Source organism: Hyalella azteca, unplaced genomic scaffold (genome assembly GCF_000764305.2).
Source record: "Hyalella azteca isolate HAZT.00-mixed unplaced genomic scaffold, Hazt_2.0.2 contig13172, whole genome shotgun sequence".
NCBI lineage: Eukaryota > Metazoa > Arthropoda > Malacostraca > Amphipoda > Hyalellidae > Hyalella > Hyalella azteca.
In genome coordinates this window covers 65,968-88,993 of record NW_025943102.1, presented here as the reverse complement: position 1 = coordinate 88,993, position 23,026 = coordinate 65,968, and the positions used below count along the sequence as shown (strand labels likewise).

The window sequence follows — 23,026 nt, the reverse complement described above, 5'->3', positions numbered from 1 at the left end:
TGAAAGGTAGAACATGAATTATATTAACTTGATTAACCATAGATAAGTGAGGGTTTAACAAGTGACCAACTTGTGACTTCATTAACAACCTAGCACAAATAATCGTACTTGATTGGCAGAATGTCAACGAACTTTGAAAATTTTGATGTGCGGGACTGCATGATCATAACCAAAGCCGTGAAGTCAAGAAATGCTGAGAATGTGGAGGTAAGTAAAAATTTGTTTAAGCATTTTCAGTGTTATCTTGTATTTCTAGAGAATAGTTTTTTAAATCAAATTTTATGGAATGGAAATTTTTAAAATGAAAGTAGCCTTTTGAGTGGAAAATATCTACTTATACTACTGATTGAAAATTATTTTTAATTGATATAAAATGCTTTTATGCAATTTAAATGGCCAAAAGAGTTCCACAAGGAAATTAAAACTTCTGAAACAAATAAAACTATGAATATTGATTGTATGACCATATTTATGAGTAAAATTTAGAAATAGGGATTATGGTTAATATATTCAATATTAATCAGTTGTATCACTAGCTTGATCCATGAATGTTAGCATACTTATCAAAGAAAAGTTTAGTTTAAGATATTTCAATTTCATATATGTGAACCGGTACCTTTTCAATATTACCCATTTCAAATTTCACTAAGAATTCTGCCAAAATTGTTCAGTAGGGCCTTTTAGGTTAAAATATTTGCAGCTTTCAAGCATGCCATCTCAACCTTAAATTGCACATTTGTGTAGTTTTAGGTCTGATCACAATTAACTGATTGTGCCATAAAGTTAAGTATTGCTGTTCACTGTTGATTGGTAACTGAGGTGTAATTTTAGAAATGAAGGACCACGTAGCTATGCAAGATGCCCCATTGCCTGCAGCACACTGTAGAGAGACAAGAACAACAGAGCAGTGGAGGAAGCTCAAAAATTCTAATTGCCGCTGATGTAACATGAGATTTGTTTTTGATTAGAATAAAATTTTGCTTTCGCTAAATTAGTTTTGCTGCTACATAATTTCTACAAAATGTAGGACGACTGTCCCGATTTACTCTGCCCGTCCCATATTACACTTTTTTTGACCGTAACAGGTCATGATCTTGTTTGTTAGTTGTTCGTTGAACCTTACAATATTATTGAGAGAATGTTACCAACATGCCAAGGTATGTAAAATATCAGTTGTTTGAGCAAGAACATTGAAATAACAATTCTAGCCAATTACAGATCATCAATGTCAGTCAATCATCAAACCCTGATGTCAGAAGCTCAGAAGCTGAACTCTATCATGAAACTGGCATTAATTCTTTAAGTGAAACTACATACAGAAAATGAAGCAATTGCAAGTTACTACTTAAGGGGGGGGTATACCCTCCAGGAAACCTTCCGCATTTACTAAAGGATCTTTCTGAAACTTCACACATATATGTAAAACCAAAATACAAGAACATTTTGTTCGTACGATTTTTTTGGAAAAATTAATAGAAAACGTGAAATTCATGGAAAACGGACAAAAAAGGGGGTACTGTACAAATTTATCTCCTCCTAGGGTTACAAGCTACCACATTGAGACACATATCATTTGATGCGTAAAGACCATACCAATTAACGAAGCACAATTTTTAATTTTTGCCTTAGTTATTTTTTTAAACATATTTTTCCGGTTTCTTCTCATTTTCTCCAAATTTTCCCCATTCCCCCATTTTGAATCCAAACTAATCACAAATCTAAGAAAAGGCTTTGTTACTCGATAGGTATGGTCTTTACGAATTGAATTCTATATGTCTCATCGCTGTAGCTTCAAAACTTTAGGAGGAGATAGGTTTTCTGTGACAATAACTGTGAATGTTCAGGAGAGCACAACAAAGTCCTGCCCACATCGCAATAGGCACTCAATGTAGCAAGGATATGAAAATAAATGTTACTGGAGCTTGATTCCACTCAAGGATGGTGGGAGCGACTGCATGCACACCTCCTCATAAAATGCCAGGCGGGTTACTGAGCTGCACCTCAAGCAAACACTGTATTTATAGTGCTGGCAGCTAATTAGTTCCTATCTAATTTGTTAAAGAACTCCCCCTCCCGCCCCCCTTTCATGATCTGTCGTGAAAGCATAAATCAACGTACAGAGATGGCAATGGTACCGTTGGATAGGGCAGAATGTCAGCTTTCAGATGAGACTAAAAACCGGAAAAGACAAATCCGAAAATTTTGGGGTATACCTCCCCTTAAAATATCAGGCATAGATGTAAGACTTGAATAAAAACATGATCATCTTAAAAGAACACTCTGATGATTGCAAATATGATTTAGTTTAACCATGATGTTGCTTGCTACCATTGCAAATCCTTTGATAGCAGTCCTGTTGCAGAAACAAGAAGCTGCCTCCTTGCAACAAGCCTTATTTGATTACTGCACATCAATAATTTAAATTAATGATGCATGACAAACTTTAGTTAATGAAGTGCAGTAAATATGCAGTTAGCAAATATTAACCAGATTGGGGCTGTTGTTTCTCATTGCAGTCTTCCTATTTGTCAGAAATATCAAGTTATCAATGAATGGTTATATATTAATCTTTTGAATTTATCATCAAATTTGTTTATTTTGCAGGAATACCTTTACTGTAAAACAACAGAATTTTGTTTAAAGGAAAACTCAAAGCTGCAACATACCTACAATTTAATTATCTGATAAGCTATTTAACCCATTAAAGTCAAGTATTATTTTGTGAAAAATTAAATATTTTTGTATCAGTTTGAATAATTTATTTGGTTATTACAAATCTAGTAAAACATTCATTTTACAGACATTCAACACTTTTGCTAAAATATGGTCTGGCAACTAAAGTTGCCACTCAGCAGTAAGAAAACAAATTTGAACTTCTATGTAATGTATGGTTACGATATTGACTATGGCCAATAGAACTAAATTTTCTATAGGTAAATTGAACAAATGAAATGAATATTTTGAAATGATTATTATGTATGCATTCAGTATTTAAATCATTGATAAATTCATGAGAAAATAGGCCAATAACATTTATAATGGTAAACATTATTGATCACCATTGCGGCATAGAAGAATGAACATTGCGTGATTAACTTTCATGCATCCTGGGTGACGAGCAATAGTGCATAATTTGCATTTGCATGCAGTCCTTTCTTTGCTGTTGAGACATTTTGCATACTTTGTTACTTCTTTCACCATCCAGTTGTCTGCTGTAGATATCTGGACAATATTCTAAGCGGTTCCATGTCATGTAAATTTAGGACCCCTTTTCTTTCTAGCTTAACTATGAGTCTTCATGGTTCCAATAATAACATCTCTGATGAATGTTTATTACTAAATATTGCAACCGCATGCATTGAAAAGTCTCTAAGCATTTACAGCTGCTCAGGCACTAACTACGGTGGTGGCTCCAGAAAAGGGGCTCCCACCATTTTTTGGAATGAATTTTTTATCCTTTATGCTGCTAACTGTTGGTGAAACAAATTAAACCAGTAGAGTCTTCTATGAGGCAGTTTCTTATGCCATGGGAGAAGCAATACAGGCAGAAATATTTTAATGCTATCAAGAATGATCTCCTTATACCGCAGATTTTGTTGCTAAGCTCATAATTAGCTCTGTTCACACAAATGGTGCATCCATTCGTTAGTCTAGATGTAATTCATTGCATCTAATGAGGTACTTTTCTCAGTCAGAGAGACCTTTGATAGCATGTCAATCATCTAGCAAGGCGCAGTATTGACAAAGTCACTTTATTTTTACAACATTTTTAACAATTTGCTTCTGCTTCTTTGATGGTGGTTCTGTTACTTCTGAGCCCGTGGATGCTTGGCATGGTGTAGAAACTTCCTTTTGTTCATAGTCATCATGACAACATGACTTATCAATATATATCTGAGCCAATGATCAGGTTTGCATGCAATCTCATCATCAAAATCATCTGAATCCATGTATGATTGTGCCTGAGTAATTTCAATTGAATGAAGAATTGCAAACAAAGCTCCAGTGCCACTTTCATCCTACACTACAATATATTGTTAAATTCTGGCAAAGTTCACTTGCAAAATAAATATATGTGAGTATATATTATAGATAGGTATTACTATCAAACTTCATGAAAATATCTTACTGTTGACGGGATGTTAACTTATTTTGTTATAATATATGTAGAACATGAGGTAGCCCTTTTTCTCCAACATTCATGCAAAAGTACAGTTTTCATGTCACAAATGCTGAGTGGCAATTTCAGTTGCCACTATGTATTATTTAGCTTATTTGTCTATAATTTCAATGTTTATTGCCATTTATGAATTTTGTCTGATCACTAGACTCCTAATCCATCATTTAAAAGCATGGAATTATAAAATATTTACTTACAAGCAATAGGAACATGGCATTTTCTGAAGGCTGGTACAGGCCTGATCATAAACATTATGACCACCAGTAGTTTATAGGTCAACTGACTGAAGCATGAGCAATTGAGGTGAACAATTCTTGTTCAGTAATTGTATGGAATGTATATGATGTGGTGTAGGACTACAAAACTGAAATTTACCTTATATTATGAATGATACAACCATATTTTTGTAGCTTTTATGGGTTTGGCCATTGTGCAAGAGAAATTTTTCAAGGCCAACTACGTTCCAAGATGGATAAAAAAGGAGAAAGCATGGTGTTATTATTTTATCCAAAGATAAAAGGGTAATTTGCAAGACACAAGTTCTGTTGATGGATATGATAATTCCCAAAAGTGCATTGGCTGTTTTTCCTTGTCAATAAATTTGTTGCATATTATAACTATTCCTAGATTTTTTATTTAAAACTTAGATTTTTGTTTGAATTCATTGCTTTATTGTTTGAACATGGTTATATTTGTGGTTTTTTGTTTCTCATCTAGACCTGATATTTTGAGCAATATTTTAAATTTTTTCATCTATGCTTCCAGTTCCACTTAGGAAATTAATGCCATTTTCATTTGAGCTCAACTTCTGAGCTGCTGACTTCAAGATTTGGGAAATAGATGAACCCAAATTGATAACCTAACCTATGTTAGGTTAACAATTTTCCTAATATTATGAACACACTTTGCTTTGCATGTCTATTGGCTAGAATTGTTATTTCCATCATTTTCCATGTTTTCGCTCAACAATGGATATTTCAAACACCTGACATGTTTAGAACATTCTCTGTCTAATGCTGCAAGGTTCAACAAACAACTAACTCTCAAGATCATGACCTGTTATCCTTGTGGTCATGCTAGAAACCGTCAGTTTAGATGTTAATGGCTTAATTAAATAAGAATATTGTCTTTACCTGAAAATAAGTAATTATTGATAGTTAAGGAATGAAATGCAATTAAATTCTTCAAATATTATTCCAATATAATAATGACGTCAAACTGGGTAATAAGGGATGGGAGGGGTAAATGGGGACAGTGGTATCACATTTCGTACAAATGTCATAGCAGCTAAACTAATCAAAATGTTGCAAAACTAAGCTAAACTAATCAAAATATTGCAAAACTAAAAATAGTGGCACAAAGTTCAACATTTTTACTATCTATGTAGCATAAAGCAAATTAAGAAACCATACATTTACTACCTCTGAAAAATCCCTGAAAAAAGTGTGAAAAGTGAGATTTTGCAAAAGTACCTCTGCTAAGGTCTGTAGCAAAAAAATATTAGCCATATTAAAAAATTTTACTTACATAAAAGTTGCACACAGGTGTTGGCTTAAAAACATGACTGATGGAATTTGCGTATCTCATTTAAAGAAAAAAATGGCAGCCATTTCTGCATGATGGGGTAATAAGGGACACCATCCCAGGGTAATAAGGGACACCCCTAAAAACACATTCACAGTAGAATCTCAGCTAGCGAAATCTCCAGTTAATCAAAAAATTAATTAACAATTGATAACATTTACATTAATAATTTTGATTACATTTACCTTGCTCAGCAAAAAAATTTCAGTTAATGAAAAATTAATGCATCATTGGTCATCACAAAATGGTGCATAGAATGTCATAGATAGAATTGTGCACTGGGCAACATAGAATGAGAAGTAATTAACCTAAACTATGACTTATTTCTCCAAAAAATATTATAGTTGTCATTAAAATATTTCTTTCGGTTTCAGCTTTGTTTTTATGATCTTTTTTGTTATAGTGAATTCACTTGACCCAATTAAAATAGTGTGAAATTATAAGCCATCCTGTAAGTTTACAGATACAGAAAGAATGCTACATGGCTGCTGATATGAAGCTTGCAGTGGAGAAGGTCGGTGTAAATGCAGAATGGCATGTCCATGGATGTAGTAATATCACATCAATAATGCAATAATGTATGGATATGGTAATATATCAATAATGAATAAACAAGTAAAAAACACAGGAAATGTCATTTATTCTACATCTAAATCATCTACAAAGGAAGAGGGGGACTTCAGAGTACTGTTAGTAATGGATGAGTACACTTAGCATGCTTCAAACGTTTTAAAATTGAGTTTTATTTCAAGTGTCCCATGAGTAATTTGGGCCGCTTTTGTTTTGCATCGGGCGCCTTTTGAATAGCAGAGAGAATTTTTTAATATGCCACTTGATAGCCCTCACCAAAAGCTTTAAAATGAACCCAAATTTGTCTATGAATCTATGAAATGTTTAATGGTAAGAAGTTATTAACAAAAAACCCCCAAAACTGTCCCTTATTAACCAGTTTAATGGTATAGCCTGTCTACCATCCAAGTAATATGTCCTGTAGCAATCAGTTGTAATTTTCATTTTTTTAGCTGCCCAAGGACTTGACATTGTAATTGTAAATTGTAATTCACTACAATCTGTATCATTCATTCACTGTCAGTCATTTTGACTTGAATTGTTTTCCAAGTACAAGAATAATTGACATCTATCCTCCACCACAATCATGCCTTGGTGTCATTAGGGTGATTAATTGGTATCCTTGTCCTACGTTGCCTTACTTTGAAGTCTGGCTAGGCTAAATGCTATTACATTGTAGTGATAAAGCAAAGTAACTTGTGATTTTTACCAACATTTTGCAGAAAGCTGATGACACTTAAAATTAGGTTATTTACTTTGGTAATTTATGTGGTGTTTATGCTGTCTCTAAAAATTGACTTCCAACATGAGTTGAAGAGATTTGACTTTATTCCAATTGCCTTCAAAAGCTGCAGAAGTTGCAATTCAAGCTGTGTGAGGAAAGAGAGTTACTACATTTTTCAGACAGATGACTGTCAGTGTAGTTGATATCCATGTGAGTGATGCATATGTTAAATCCTGCTTCATTTGCTAAGCAATTTGCTAATAATCTCCAATGTTCCATGATAATATGCAATTTCCATTATATTACGCATTAACCACTATCATGGTATCCATTTTCCACATTAATTTCATAGCATTGTTGTACATATCAATTGTTTGCCATTTGCCATATTGATCACAGATTGCCTTCTATGGAGAAGTGTAATTGATGACTCTGCTGTCCACCTTGTTTTTATATAAGCCTCATCAAGCGAATACATTTGACCAAACATGCCTCCAGTTCATGGCCTTACAACCATGCCTCCAGTCTTGGAACCTCCAATTCATGATTCGAGGAGAAGCATGAACATATATTGCGGTAAAATGCCACATAAAATTGAACTATAATTTCGAGTTTTATTTCAAATTATTTTAAGTCTATTTCAAGAAATCTCATATTGTATGTGAAAAATTTTTAAATACTTTGTTTGCTTTTATTGCTATTATTTTGATTTTTGATTATGTATCAAGTACAGGAAGAGAGTACAATCAGTACATACTGCACCTTCCTCCATTTTTTATGAATGATGAATTATATTCTAATTTTATACTTGCTTGAGTAAATTATTTTGTACATATTTATTTTTACCTAGTTATTATCATTGGAGAAATTTATCCAAGGGAACAATGAGGAATGTATTTTTTCCTTTGTACAGCCTCAACAGAAGCAGGTTGAAGTAAGGTAATTAGACATGTCTGTTCAACTTGTCATAGCATGTTAATCAGGACTAAATGACTAACCTTTGGTCTGGTTAAGTCAGTATAGCAGATAATTAGACATGACAGGTTGCATCTGATACTCATTTATACTAAAGACCTCCAGATTAAGGCCAAGTGAACCACACACCAGCCTACTCTATAGATGTTTATGAACTTGTGTGTTGGAAACTTTCTGATGAACTGTATAGGGATTACATGAGCATGTACATATCTACAATACCTATCATGTCAAGACATTAGCAGGGTTACACTGGGTAGCTTCCCACCTGCCCACCCAGGCAGGATTTTCAACCTATACACCAAGGTTTTTTTTAATAAAACCATGGAGTAAAAGTGGGTTTTAAATAAAACTTAGGTATGCATCAAACTGATTTTTTAATTTTTAACTTCAGAGTGTAATAATACTGGATAGAAACTACCAAGGAAATATACTATATTGGGCTTCTTTAATAAATAGTCATCCATATAAGTATAGTGCATACCCCTAGAAAAACCCATGTTGATTAGAATTCTAAAATATAATAACAAATTTTGTTTACATGTTTGCTAGAGAAATATACTTCACAGAGTTTTTTTAACCATTTATGCAATGTCAATTTCAAAATCAGTATTAATTTAATTTACAACCTGTAGTTTCTTAATGTGAAGTAGAAAAAAACATTTTGTAAAAAATTATTTATTCAATGTTATTTACATACACTATTTATAGACCATCTGTAACTCAATGTTTGACATTTTTTGTGCTATCCAACTCCATAAAACAAGCTCTAAAAAAGTTAGAAACAATTAGCAATACAGTCCTGTTAATTTTTGAGCATTTACAATACTAGAAGTCTCAAGGTTAGGCACCAAGTTAGAAGTGCAAAGTTCAGTTCTAAGTGTTTTGAGGAAAAACGGAACATTGGGTATTGAAGAGCCTTGCGCTACCTAAGTTTTGAGAAACAAGACAGCAGATAAGAACTTGTACTGGGTTAATTGATTCAATACTTATTTTTACCATTGTTTTGTAGTCTCTGACAGAGATGTGTCATTCTTTAAATAGTGTTACATCATGTTAATGATGCATCACAAACTTACTGTTTGAAGAATGGACAATTATTTAATTAAAAGTTATGGCAAATGTAATAATAGAGGTTGATATTTTCCATCATCAAATTTTTTATACGTAATCAACATAAATAAAAAGAACTTTGATGTATAGTATAAATGCAATATATAGAAGAGTATAAATGAGCAAGCAAAAAAAAGCACAACTAACTATTTTACCCATTTTGCATGAGTTTTTAAAATAAAATCGTGTGCTTTTCAATAAATTCTGGATGGGTTGAGCAATTTTAAAAACCATGGGTTATTTGCAACCCTCTTAGCAAGGACGAGGCATGGAGGAATTACAAGTAGTGTATTTATTTCTTCTATCCAAGCTGAGTCATCTTGCTCTCAACATCATTGGTTTTGAACTTCTTGGGAGAGTTGATTTTTGCAGCTATGAATTTTTGATTAGTTTCATGCAGGTAGCAGGCATTTACATTAGTAGAAGTCTCTAAGTAGGTATAAATGTATAAGTTACTAATACATGATATACCTTTATAACTACTATCTAAAATCTCTCACTGTTGACCTTGGTCATCAATTCTTGTTTCTGTCATGAAGTTTATGTAGGAAGCATCATAATCCAGTTGATCTTGATTGTTGTGACTAAACTTGTTAGTGCTACTAGAGAGTGGCTAGGCATTAACAATATTCAGTGTGGGATGGTTTGAATAACCCGTTCTTCTATAACTCATAGACTTTTCTACTGGGCTTCACCAAGCTTAGAGGTAAATTGGCAACCTTGTATGAGGTATATTTGGTCATTAGTGCTCTGGCTATGGTGTGTGATCCAGACTAACAAGTGTGTCTAATTCAGAACACAGGTCTGCTAATAATAATTTTTTATATCAACTTATGATACTTTCATTTTGTTCTGTAAAATGTTGGTGTTTTCCCTCTTTCATTCCTTCCTGAATATGACTTCTTCAGATTATATTCGATGATAGTTTAGTCATTAAGTTGCAAGTTGGCTACAGTCTTGCATACTGTGAGAGCTTACCAGGAAAATGTTTTGAGACCATATTCAACAGAAAAATACATTGAGCTTTTTATAATTGGATTAATAACACATGGATTGAATGAAAAAACAGATATTATAGGTTCTGGCAACACTCATATTTTTTTGTTGCAGAAAGTCATAGCCTCACTGTTGAGTCATGGGCATGACATCACTCACAGCCTCTGCACACCTGATCAACAGGGCTACTCAGCTCTTCATTATGCTGTTTTGTACAAGGATCTTGCAATGGTGAAGAAACTTCTCATCCATGCAGGTAGTTGAGTTATTATTTATCTATTCATTATTATCTGTGTGAAAATTGAACTGAAAATAGTGGAAGGAGAACCTTAAGTCCCACAAGATTCTGAAGCCTAGGTTTGAAAATTGAAGTTTTATTCAGCCTGTACAAAACGCTGGCTCTGATGGCATGCCTAGTACTTGAGTAGCTTGTGTGATGGCATGCCTAGTACTTGAGTAGCTTGTGTGATGGCATGCCTAGTACTTAAGTAGCTTTATTTCTTCATGAAGTGAACTATTCATTTTTTGACAATTATAGGATAACCAATGCTTTGGTTGAAATTCCCAATTTCAAAAAGAAAATATACAGCTTATTGTATAGCTGCTTACCTATTTGCTCTGTAGTTGGTGGTTAATGACGTTACCCTTTCTTAGAAATTGCTTATGCCGCCTATAACTACTTCAGATCAAATTAGAAAAATTCTACTTAAGTCATGAATTCTTTTCCAGTAATATTAAAGCTGCTTGTATCACATATTGGATTTTTCATTATGAATTTAAAATACAATTCTCAGTGCTACTCTTTTGGAGAAGAATTTCCAAGTTAATTATTTAAAGTCCAGTTTACTAAAAATTGAACTTGCCAATTTAAATTTATCCTTTTAAGTGGGATTTGCGTTGCCATTTGCTTGTTTTTGTTATTTTGCAGCTGTTCCTCAAAGATTCCACTTCTGTTCTAAACCTTCTGGACGATATTCTGCAGCATACTTTAGCTCCTTGGAATGCCCATGGGTTTTTCATTCCAGTAACATTGTTCCTGGCCATGCCACCACTGAGCTCTTAGTAGTGGCTTAGTGCTTTCTCAACTGAGTGCAAGTTACACATGAGGAGGTCAAGTTGTTTGCAGCTGGGAGTTCCTTGCACTTCCATTAAATGTCTTTCTTGGGTTGAAGATTTATGTACATGTGGTGTATCAACCAATGCATTAAATATTAACAGGGTAAACAACCCCTTGTAGAGGTGGAACTACCTAGCTCTGTTACGGAACCTAACCTGTCATCCCTTCTTGGTTAGGCAATTCTTAGCAATTTTAATGCTTCTATTCACAGCCCATTGAATTCTATTGAAAACACGGCCGAGTGGGGGATAAATAAGGCAATATCAACTAAATAATTATTTATTAATTGACCGCCGGAAGGAAGTAACACTTCGAGAGCCGAGGATGGCAGTGTCCACCATCGGACGCGCCTCCCGAGCTTCAGCACACTCGCCCGCTTTCAACTTAATATAGGTGTTTGCACTGCGCAAAGGAAATGGATATATACGTTTAATTTGAAACGTGAAAGATTAAAGTTAAACAGGAAGTCTAAGCTATGCTCATATACCTCACAGGATAAGAGAGACGTATGACGGCTAAGACGACTAAGGTATTATATCGTTATAAATGCGTAATAGACACAGGACTTCCAATTTACACTTAATTAATATGGGCACAAGTGGAGGTTCTACCCTCCATATTGGAGGAACAAGGCACCATGAAGAGCTTTAAGCGAGCACTACGCGTTAGTTTTCGCAGCTCACCTCCGTGAATGCAGAACCAGCAAGTTCGGTGTCGTAGCGTAGCCAGATGGTCCGCCGGTCCGTGGGCGCCGTGGCGCCAGTACCTCGTGCCGTACTGCCGGGAAGTCGCTCCAGCTAGGTAGGGCGCAAGCCATGGATGCATCAGAGATAGTAGTCCAGTGTGGTCCGCCGTGACCTCATCACCGCCCGAAAGGTAGCCACCGCCGAACCCCGATCGCTCCACAGGTCTCTACTGCTTCATAGAGACGGGACTAAAACACAAGAAGTTCGTGTCTGACATCTTGACGTCGACCAAGGCTGAAGATGAAGAGATGATTAATCCTGTGTGCTGACTGCATGAACGTTAGAGTGGAACTGCTTGCTAGGACGCGGAACAGGGGCAGAGAAGTTTTGTCTTAAGAGTCGTTATAATAGAAATAAGGATGGCTTAGCTGCTAAACTGTTACGTGTGCTCGAAATTATTTTAATTAATTTAAAGCTTTATTTAATCAAGACGTTATATCGGAATTATTAAATTGGAAGTCCGGTCAGAAATGGTTCGAGGCATTAATTTTATACATCGCCGAGCTACCAAACTAAGTGAAGGTAGGAAGATACCTTCAGTTTTCTACACTCCCGCCAAAGAGATTAAATTTCCAGCAATAAAATTGGAAATTGAAGAGATCAAGTTGACTCAATGCAAATACCGGGATAGGTATTTTAACCCGTTAACCGCAGCGACCTCTAAGAAGAAATGAACACTTCACCCGTGTTATCTAATCACGGTTAACATTACTTAATACTATCAACTTACATACTAGAGACTTCAGGTACAGCTGCCTTCCCAGCCAACATGAACATGGCTTACGAACTAAAGGGCTGGGACTGGAGTTCCCTCAGTCAACTCATAACACAGTATAGTTAGATTAAATTTCGTTCGATTAGATCCTTAATTTTTCCGCGGCCTCGCTGCGCTGCGAGCCGGCGAGGTCTATGTACACTAACCTCCGTGACCTCGCCCAGATGATTGAGGGTAACTTCGGTGACTCGCCCCATCGCGTAGTTGTAACGTTTTTGGTTGGGTTCTTTAAGCAGGACCAAGTCATTTACTCCCAGGACCTTGTGTTTCACAGGGCGGAATCCGTCCTTTTTTGACGTAGCTTGCGTAATAAGGCTGGGGATTAATTGCGAGTTATATTTATCAACGAGTTTTCGTCTCACGGCATTCAGCTTGGCAAAGTTCTCGCGCAATAGGTGGGCTGCCTCCATAGACGGGACCCACTCAGGATCGTCGGGGGTCTCGCTGACGTGCGGCAAAACAAGGGGGGAATGCAGTACGTATCCCCTCAGAAGTGCTTCCGGTGTAATATGACTGGGCACGCTAATGCTTGTTTCTCTGAGTGTCTCTTTAAATGCTACTGGCCTGTTGTTGACCAGACATGTAACTTGTTCTACAGCCAGATCGAAGTCTGCCAAGTCAAGCACGTTGTTACCGATGGAACCGAATACGAGACGTTTTATTAACTTGACGCAAGACTCGACCAGCGTGCCCAGAGCGCTGCAACCTCTCGGATACTGTTGGAAGGATGTTTTTGATGTCGCTGGCTTCGCAGTAGGCTTCTACTTCAGGGTCCTGAAGGACCTTCGAAATTATTTTCGACCCTGCGATTAGCTGCGACCCGGAATGAGGATGGCCTGCCTAGATGAGGCAGGCCAAACTCAAACACGTGCTTCTGGAACGCCCTCAGGAACTCTTTAACGGATAGGTCAAGCGATAATTTTAGATTAATGGCGCGGCTCCAGAGACACGTTATGCACAGTATCCATACTTTGACTTTAGTCCCTGCCGAGCGCACATAGAACGGACCGATGTGGTCGATAAAGCAATGGCACAGTCGGAGGATCGACTCTAAAGTCTCTGTACGAAGACTGACTAAGCTTTACGCTTCGCTCATTGGATCTACGACACGTGACGCATTTTCGTAGTATCTTTTTGGCTACGGAAAACACGCTTGGGATGAAATATTGTCCTCGTAGCTCCGTCAGCGTGGAATAGAGGCCGGCATGATTCATTCTAGTATGCACGTCGTTCACTATCAATTCCGTGAGCTTGCTGTTTTTGGCTAGCAAGATCGGCCGACCGTACGTGGAGTGTTTGCTCCAACGTTCGAATTTACTGTTCACTCTTAACATCCCGCTCGAGTCTAAGCTCAAGTTTAGCTGGAGTATTAATGCAGGAGTATCTTTCTTAGTTTTAGCGTTCGATTGCAAATAGTGATAACAATCGGGAAAGTGTTTTCGCTGATCCGCGATGACAATTCTACGGCAGGCCTCCCCGAATGCATTGTGACCCGGAAGTGCCAAGCTCGATGTACTTTCGTCCGTAGCGGTTTTATTGCTAAATTTATTTCTCAGGTTTATTACGAATTTCAAGACAATGCGATAAACGCTTGCTAATCGATAGAAGCTTGAGTATCTCTCCAAGGGAATTAGCTGTTCATCGCTCGCAAGGCATCGGATTTGCGCGCTCATGTGCTCGGTTGACCTAAACACACGAGCCTCTTGAGCTTTGTGAGAGGGCACTGTGAAGCTGAGCAGATTGTCTTCTCCGACCTCGGTTTGCCGCGCCTCCGACAGGAATTTAGGGCCTGTGTGATAATGACTCCTTGCCAACTGTTTGTAGCTCAAGGAACGAGTTATACAATCGGCGGGATTGTCCGCTCCGGCCACGTATGCAAGTTCCACCGGGAAGACTTCGCACAGTTTGCAAATTTTGTGCAAGCGTTTTTTTACAAACGCAGTTAGTTTCTGCATTTTATCGAGTTTGGTAGCGTATGCGGTTAGCCACGAAAGGGAAACTAGGCTATCGGAAAACAGGCTCAGTTTTTCGATATTCAGCGGACATGGCAATCGTTCGCAGGTCAAGTCGGAATAAAGATCAATTAGGGCTTGAGTTCCTAGAGCGATGGCATGGAATTCCAACGAGGACACACTTTTGTCCTCCAGTTGTTTGTTTACCAGGCGGTTTTTGGCGAGGAGGAAGTTTGACTTTCCGGTGGTTAGACTCTGGATAAACACTACTACTCCATACATTACCTTACTCGCGTCCGTGAAGGCGACGAGTCTGTACTTGTCATCACGTTCACCCACAAATCTATGAATTTTTATTTCTCCACCTTTATTTACCTGTTTACAGATGTTTCTCCATTCTTGTAAGAGGGATGCCGGAAGGCACTCATCCCAGCCACGTTGATTGTCGCACTGTAGCTTGTGGGCAAACAACCGCGCTCTGTTGAGAACTGGCCCACTGATTTGAAATAAGTCGTAGTTACTCGCTATTGTAGACATCACCTTTCTTTTGGAGTTCGCTGACGCATCCAATTCCATTCGGGGGGCGTACACTTCGTCTGTAGTGCGGTCCCATTTGAGACCAAAGAGTCTCACCTCTTCTCCTGTCTCACCTCTGATGGCATTCTCGCTGTCTATTCGTTCTTGTAGAGACGGGTAGTTAGTCAAGAATTGCTGTAAGGAGAATTGGTATTTGTTAAATATTTCGGGTAACTTGAAGTACGAACAGCTCAAATAGCGAAGGTCATTAGAAGTAATGGATGCGTTGTCCATGTATGTGAGACAATAAACGAGGTTTTTCAGACGTCTGATGTCTTCCTCGTCAGATGTCGCGTCCAAAACCAAGATTTTGAAAAGCGCAAGCATCAAGATCGCTGGCGAGCATTTCAAGCCGAACGCGAGCCGTAAATGCTTGTATGCAACCAGGCTGAAGTCTGCATTAACAGGGTCCCGGTACCATAAGAACATTAATTTTATCTGATCCTGCTCAGACAAGGCAATGTTCAAGAAGGCCTTCTTTATGTCGAAGGTCAATAGATATTTATCAAACCTCAAAAGGATAAATGCTGTAGCTAATCTGTTGTTGAGGTTGGGACCGCTATGCATGGCTTGATTATGGGTAAGAGTTCTTTGCATTTGCGGTCTCTTTTCGCAAATGTTGGATAGGTAAACCACACGGCACTTTGTGCTTTCCTTTTCGGGTCTAAAGACACCCATATGCGGCAAAAAGCTCCATGAATTTTGGCGATCGTGCACGAGGTTGAGATCCTCAACGGGCTCTATCATTCCTTCTTTCACTTGATCGGTAATGACTTTGTCGTACATCGCAAGTTACTCGGGCTTCTTTTGTAGCTTCCTCAAATTTGATTTGAGTATTTGTTTCGACAAATTGAAATTAGTGCCAGGATCGTGACAAACTTCCTTATTCCACAATAGTGGCATTACGAGCCTTCCATCGGAAGCGCGGGAACAATTGCTCAAAATCAGTTCTGCATGCGCTTCGTCTTGTTCGACGGATTGATCTTCATAATGGCCGGTTTCATATGCCAGCCTTTTAAATTTTTCGGCTCTCAGCATATCCTCGATGGCTCGGTCGAGGACGGATTCTTCGATATCAGCGCTATCTATGACGCAATCGACCTCCGGGAGGTATGCTTCCTCCCTGAACTCCTTATTTACGGGAGGCTCACGCCCCTCGAGTAAACCATGCGGTTCACAACCGGACGCGCCCTCCTGGGTTCGCTCGTCGTTTGCGAGCGCGTCATCTGTCTTTTCTTTTTCATTCAGCACGCTTGCGGCGGACGCCGCAGCATGAGAACAATTGGCATTGGAACTATAGGCGGCTTCAGCGGATGCAGGAGCTAGGTAATGCAAGTTGCCTAGCATCCGCTTAACGCTACCGCTTAGGAGGACTCCCAGCGGGCTCAACGATATCACGGATTGAGGCGCGTCGCCAAACCTAACGTCTTGCTGAGGCAGAATTTGGGAATCAAGATTTCCTAACATAAAATCTATACCGCTTATTTGATCCCGCGAGTCTACGAGGGTTGCATCAGCCAATGCATAACCTTTCTCTTGAATTGCATGCGCTAGCTTACTGAGACCAGGCTACGTTATGCTGGTCCTAATCTCGGGTACACAGATTGCTCTCAAAGGCGGTTGAGATTCATCGAATTGTATCGCAACAATTCTTGTGTGGTAGTCTTGGGAGGTATTAAAACCGTTTACGATAAGCCGGAAGTCGTCATCGAGCACGGGTAAGGCCCAATTAGCGGCAAGCTCGTTGGTGATAAAATTGGGCTGACAGCCGCTGTCTCTCTTGCATCTTGAGCGACCATGCAGCGTTCTGATTGAGAAGGTGGGTATAATAACGTCCTGCCCATAATCTACCGTCATGCTCATCAGTGCCCTAGACACCGCGACTACCCCCGACCCGACTTCTTTCACCCCTTTCCCCCGAAGCTCGCTCCGCGCTTCTCGGCTAGCTTTCAGGGATGGGTCTTCCTTGGCACCTTTAGCGCATAAGAACGTGTAATGAGAGCCATTGCAATGATAGCAACCTTTTTTACATTGGAAGCGGCAGGCTTTTTCGCCGTGGGATATATTTGCGCACTTAGTACACCCGTTCAGGGAAATCAAACGGTCGCGCTTTGCCTTCGGATTTGGATAGGTTGGACAGTTCAACGAAGAATGCGAGTAAACCGGCGTTCCTTTTCCTGTACACAAACTTCAATGGGGGCGCTGTTTCTCGCGTTCCCATTTTTCTGTTCGTCCAACGCCAACTGTAGGGTTCGAGCTTTAGTTTTTAGTCGGTTTGGCATGAGATTTCGCGGAAAGGCAACGCTCGGTGGCTTCATAGATATGATCCATCAGCTCATCGAGAGATGGGTTATTTTTGTTGGTTATATGAATAGGTTGCTGCTGGAATTCTTCATTCAGCCCTTGCCAGAAGAAATATTGGAGGATTACGTCCGCGTCTATCGATAGCGTGCGAAAGCTTTCTACTACAGATCGCATTTGGCCTATGTAATAGTACGGATCGCCGTTTCGGGCTAGCTTCATTTCGGTCAGCCGTTTGATTACCTCAAACTTCTGAATGACAGGGTTAGCGAACGCTTTCTGCAGCAATGCCTTGGCCGCTTCATAATTCTGTTCCCTAATTTCTAACGACTGGATCAGAACGCCCCCTTGAGCTGGCGTTGAAGAAAGATAAATTTTTCATAACTCGATAAATTGTACTTCGCAACAATAGTTTCAAAGTTTACCAAAAACTTATTTAGGTCCTACCCTTCTTTGTGACTATACTCCGGAAAGGGAATCTGTGGGAGTTTCAACTGACTACGGCCAGGTTCCTGCGCAGTGGGCCCTAATAGTAAGTTGCTTTCGGGTTTCAGCGCAGTTTCCAGCTCAATAATGGAGGCCGTAATTTTGCGAGCGTATTCGGCGCACATCTCGTATTCTGATTCTAGCACATTTTCTGCAGAGTCCTCCGCGCACAGAGCATCTAGTATATTCTGGTCTTGCTCCCGTACGCTTTCCTGCAGAGTGCGCAGTCTAACCAAAGTCTGCATTTTCTCTTCCCGTGAAAGGGACGGCAAATTTGATTCGACATTATTAGCAATGCGCGTTATCTCCGCCCTTGTAAGCTTGCGTTTGGTTTTCAAGTGTTTTAATTCCATGTTCACCAAGTAAAATTGCTCATCAGAGCAAGGACCGGTAACAGCAGAAATAAGTTAGCGCTATTAGGCAGCGAGAGAATAATCAATAGCAATATAGCAATCTATAGGAAAAGCAACAATAGCAATTCTATAATAGCAACAGCAGCAATAGCAGATAATAGAACAATCTAGCAATCTATAGGGTTAGCAATCGAGAGATTCAAGATGGAGCGATCGCGCAACAATCGGAAATGCAATCAAGAGAATTAAGATTGAGCAATTACGCAACAATCGGAATAGCAATCAAGAGAATTAAGATTGAGCAATTACGCAACAATCGGAGTAGCAATCAAGAGATTTAAAATTGAGCAATTACGCAACAATCGGAATAGCAATCAACAGATTTAAGATTGAGCAATTACGCAACAATCAGAGTAGCAATCTCGAGATTTAAGATTGAGCAATTACGCTACAATCGCAATAGCAATTACGCAACAATCGCAATATCAAGAATGACCTAAATAACGGAAATATGATCAACTTAACTGTAATTTAGGAGCGATCGGCGCTGACGGACGGCTACACTAGGCGGCGGGTGGCCACACGGCGGCGGGTATAACAATGGACGTTCGTAAGCGAAATTAACGGACAGCTACTCGCACCGAACCCCACTCGTGCCCCACGTTGGGCGCCATATTGAAAACACGGCCGAGTGGGGGATAAATAAGGCAATATCAACTAAATAATTATTAATTGATCGCCGGAAGGAAGTAACGCTTCGAGAGCCGAGGATGGCAGTGGCCACCATCGGACGCGCCTCCCGAGCTTCAGCACACTCGCCCGCTTTCAACTTAATATAGGTGTTTGCACTGCGCAAAGGAAATGAATATATACGTTTAATTTGAAACGTGAAAGATTAAAGTTGAACAGGACGTCTAAGCTATGCTCAAATATACCTCACAGGATAAGAGAGACGTATAACGGCTAAGACGACTAAGGTATTATATCGTTCTAAATGCGTAATAGACACAGGACTTCCAATTTACACTTAATTAATATGGGCACAAGTGGAGGTTCTACCCTCCATATTGGAGGGACAAGGCACCATGAAGAGCTTTAAGCGAGCACTACGCGTTAGTTTTCGCAGCTCACCTCCGTGAATGCAGAACCAGCAAGTTCGGTGTCGTAGCGTAGCCAGATGGTCCGCCGGTCCGTGGGCGCCGTGGCGCCAGTACCTCGTGCCGTACTGCCGGGAAGTCGCTCCAGCTAGGTAGGGCGCAAGTCATAGATGCATCAGAGATAGTAAGTAGTCCAGTGTGGTCCGCCGTGACCTCATCACCGCCCGTAAGGTAGCCACCGCCGAACCCCGATCGCTCCACAGGTCTCTACTGCTTCATAGAGACGGGACTAAAACACAAGAAGTTCGTGTCTGACATCTTGACGTCGACCAAGGCTGAAGATGAAGAGATGATTAATCCTGTGTGCTGACTGCATGAACGTTAGAGTGGAACTGCTTGCTAGGACGCGGAACAGGGGCAGAGAAGTTTTGTCTTAAGAGTCGTTATAATAGAAATAAGGATGGCTTAGCTGCTAAACTGCTACGTGTGCTCGAAATTATTTTAATTGATTTAAAGCTTTATTTAATCAAGACATTATATCGGAATTATTAAATTGGAAGTCCGGTCAGAAATGGTTCGAGGCATTAATTTTATACATCACCGAGCTACCAAACTAAGTGAAGGTAGGAAGATACCTTCAGTTTTCTACAAATTCTGATGTTGATTTTGATAATTTGTTTTCTTTTGTTGTTGGAGTCATTATTATGTAATGTTCATTGCAGATAAAAGGTGCATAAACATGGAGAGTCATGGTCGATCCACTGCTCTGCTGCTTCTCTGTAGAACCTGCTCAGCCTCAGACCTGGAGGTGACTAGGATGGGTCGTGAAATGTTTTATATGCTTTTAATTCAGCCTGCCTACAACCAAACATGAAACAGACCAAACTCTGAAGATAATTCTCATGTGCATGATCCTGATTATAAGAAGTAAAGGTTTTCTGATTTTTTATAAAAACTTTGTATTGTGGTACAGTCTGCATAAAGTATTCACACTTGTAGGGTACTATAGTCAGGTCACTACAGCATCTCTATTATGTCCAAAACTTTCTCTAAAACTGCTTATTCTGTTTAATCCTAATTTTGCTCTTGTTGCTGAATTCTTTTTTTCTGTACAAGTAGTATAATAAGAGTTGTTTCTTATCATTCTGTCCTGTTATTTTATCTTAAATTCACTCCATTAAATTTTTATTTGTTCAGGAAGAAATATTGGCGAGCCTTCTACATGCTGGGGCAAATCCCAACCTGCCTGAAAAAGATCCATTTTCCCTGCCCTTATTGTGCGGTATGTCATCCTTATAATTGCTCCAGCTTTAGTTAGGAAGACATTTGAGGAGTTTTATCAATATATTACATACAATCTAAACAAGAAATTATTGATGATTTTAGCACGGCGAGAACCGTGCTAAAATTTGCCTAATGGTCAGATTTATGAGAACAAAATTCGGTAGATGAGTCTCATCTTGAAGAGGCTTCTTATTTCTATTGCTTGAAGAATGCTTATTTTTTTGAAAAATCATTCAATTATGCTTGGCTTGTGCCCCTTTTTTAGGACAAATAAAAATTAGAGCAGAACTTTGCGCTCTACAGTGAAAACAGCTCATTATTAGATGCCAATTTTCCAGCCTTGGAGAGACGCTGGTGGCGAGGAGCTGATCTAATGCTGGACGCAGGGGCTGACGCCACAGCCACAGATTCTGAGCACAATGAGCTTGAAGCCACATTCTTTGCTCGGGTGCGCGCAGCTTTTGATTCAGTGAAATATAAACGTCTAAATTTGCGGTTGCGTAATAAACTGTCAACGATTATTAAAAAAATTGTAGTGCACCCATATACGAGTATGAATAATGATTATTTTGTGTTGTAGATTTTGTAATGTGAAGTTTCTACTTCCCCGTTTGCGTTTGACCTGTCACAGAACTCAACGATCATTACTTCTTTATCAAATTCTAAATTAATTGCCTACATTTCTTTTGTTCTCGGGATTTCTTTAAAATCCTTTCATCTAAGATTTGTATCTGTGATTTTAATTCAGATGCTAAGGAAACACTGTCAACTTTGGTGTGAGTTTAGTTGAGCTTAAGCATTTTATTTTGAATATTTATGTATTTTCAGGATAATGTCGAAATACTGAGGAAACTTTTGAGTAGAGGATGTCCCTGCCATTACCTCGATGATTGGATAGCTAGTAGAAGTCTAACAGAGGCCCAGTTGAAGACCATATTGCCGCCGTACATATTGTCTAACCCTAAGGGTGATGTGTGAGTACTATAGCTGCAAAGACCTAACAAAACCAGCTTATGTGGATATTTTGAATTACTCTATACCTAAATTATTTGAATTAGCGAGTGATAAGTCCATATTCCTAATGAAATAAATTCTTCATTAATCAAATGCGATGTAAGATTCGATTTTCCATAACGGGTTCTATTTCTGGTACCTAGGCTGGATGTTCTGCTTGCTGCTGCCTCGGTATCGTACCACGAGAGCGCTCTGTACATTCTGGAGCATTGCGTGTTTGATGAGATATATCAATTTGAGCGCATAATCGGCAATATCTATAAACTTAATAAAGAAATCAACTGGGCAGACAAGAACAAGTAAGATTTGTTAAATAGATCCTGCATCTACTAAATGCAAAGTTTCCTTGTTGGCATTTGCTGTGTTTGCATGAAGACAATTAACTTTTCTACAATTAATTCTGTTGAGAAATTTGCATTTAGAAATAATTCAGAGATACGGTACTGGTTTCTTTTAGGCATGATGTTCCTTTGACAGTTGAAACGAAATAATATTAGACTCCAGTCATGCTTGTAATTTCTACAAATGCTGAAATTTTAGTGAAAAATTTGAAATTGTCATCAGGTACCTAATGGTAATTGATTCCTGGCAAAATATTGTTAAAGCATTACTGATCCGGTGGTTGTTGTCTGAAAAGTATTTGAGTTCTAATCCGCTTCATCATTGATTTAATTTATATGTCCAAACAAAAATATTTTTCTCTTCAGGTACATAACTGCCTTGATGAAGAACATTTTCAAGAGTGAAATGGACAAGAACGACCTGCTGATAATGCTTTTCCTGGTATGCGCCAGGTCAGTTCCTGGAAAAGTTACATTTGATTATACAATACTAAAATTTATGATGAAATTTATCACGGTCAATTACCTTTCTTAACATTTATGTTGATTTTAACTGAAATAATTTTGAAGCTAGTTACTTGTCTTTTACTTCGTAAATAGATTGTTGGAGCTGGTGCAAGCTGGAAGTATAGTTGAGTTTATCTTGCCCATAGCTGCTGCGGGATGAATGGAAGATACAGAGAAAAGTGTTGCGGCTTCTGCGTCGTCAATGTCGAACAAATCTGGATCAATCTAGAACATATTTTTAGACTAGCCGAGCATTATGGTCTACCCATCGAAAAGTGGGAGGCACGCTATGAATGGATGCTCAGAATTTTTTTTTGGAACACAATTCATTGGAA

At 38.8% G+C, this 23,026-nt stretch overlaps 1 protein-coding gene across 1 annotated transcript; it reads left to right on the top strand.

Annotated features, from left to right (window-relative positions):
* On the top strand, window positions 1-22,851 carry LOC108669485. Its single transcript, XM_047883524.1, has 9 exons — window positions 1-207; window positions 10,257-10,398; window positions 20,268-20,353; window positions 20,743-20,827; window positions 21,168-21,277; window positions 21,658-21,803; window positions 21,987-22,142; window positions 22,551-22,637; window positions 22,785-22,851. The coding sequence occupies exons 1-9, from the start codon at window positions 121-123 to the stop codon at window positions 22,849-22,851; spliced, it is 966 nt and encodes a 321-aa protein (XP_047739480.1). The 5' UTR covers window positions 1-120.
* Window positions 22,852-23,026: the final 175 nt, after the last annotated feature.

Excerpts from the sequence above, each read along its gene's own strand:
- LOC108669485 (XM_047883524.1), top strand. The coding sequence starts at position 121 with ATGTCAACGAACTTTGAAAATTTTGATGTGCGGGACTGCATGATCATA. Across the intron at positions 10,399-20,267 it reads GAAACTTCTCATCCATGCAG|ATAAAAGGTGCATAAACATG; the intron begins GTAGTTGAGTTA and ends TGTTCATTGCAG. Across the intron at positions 22,143-22,550 it reads AACTGGGCAGACAAGAACAA|GTACATAACTGCCTTGATGA; the intron begins GTAAGATTTGTT and ends TTTTCTCTTCAG.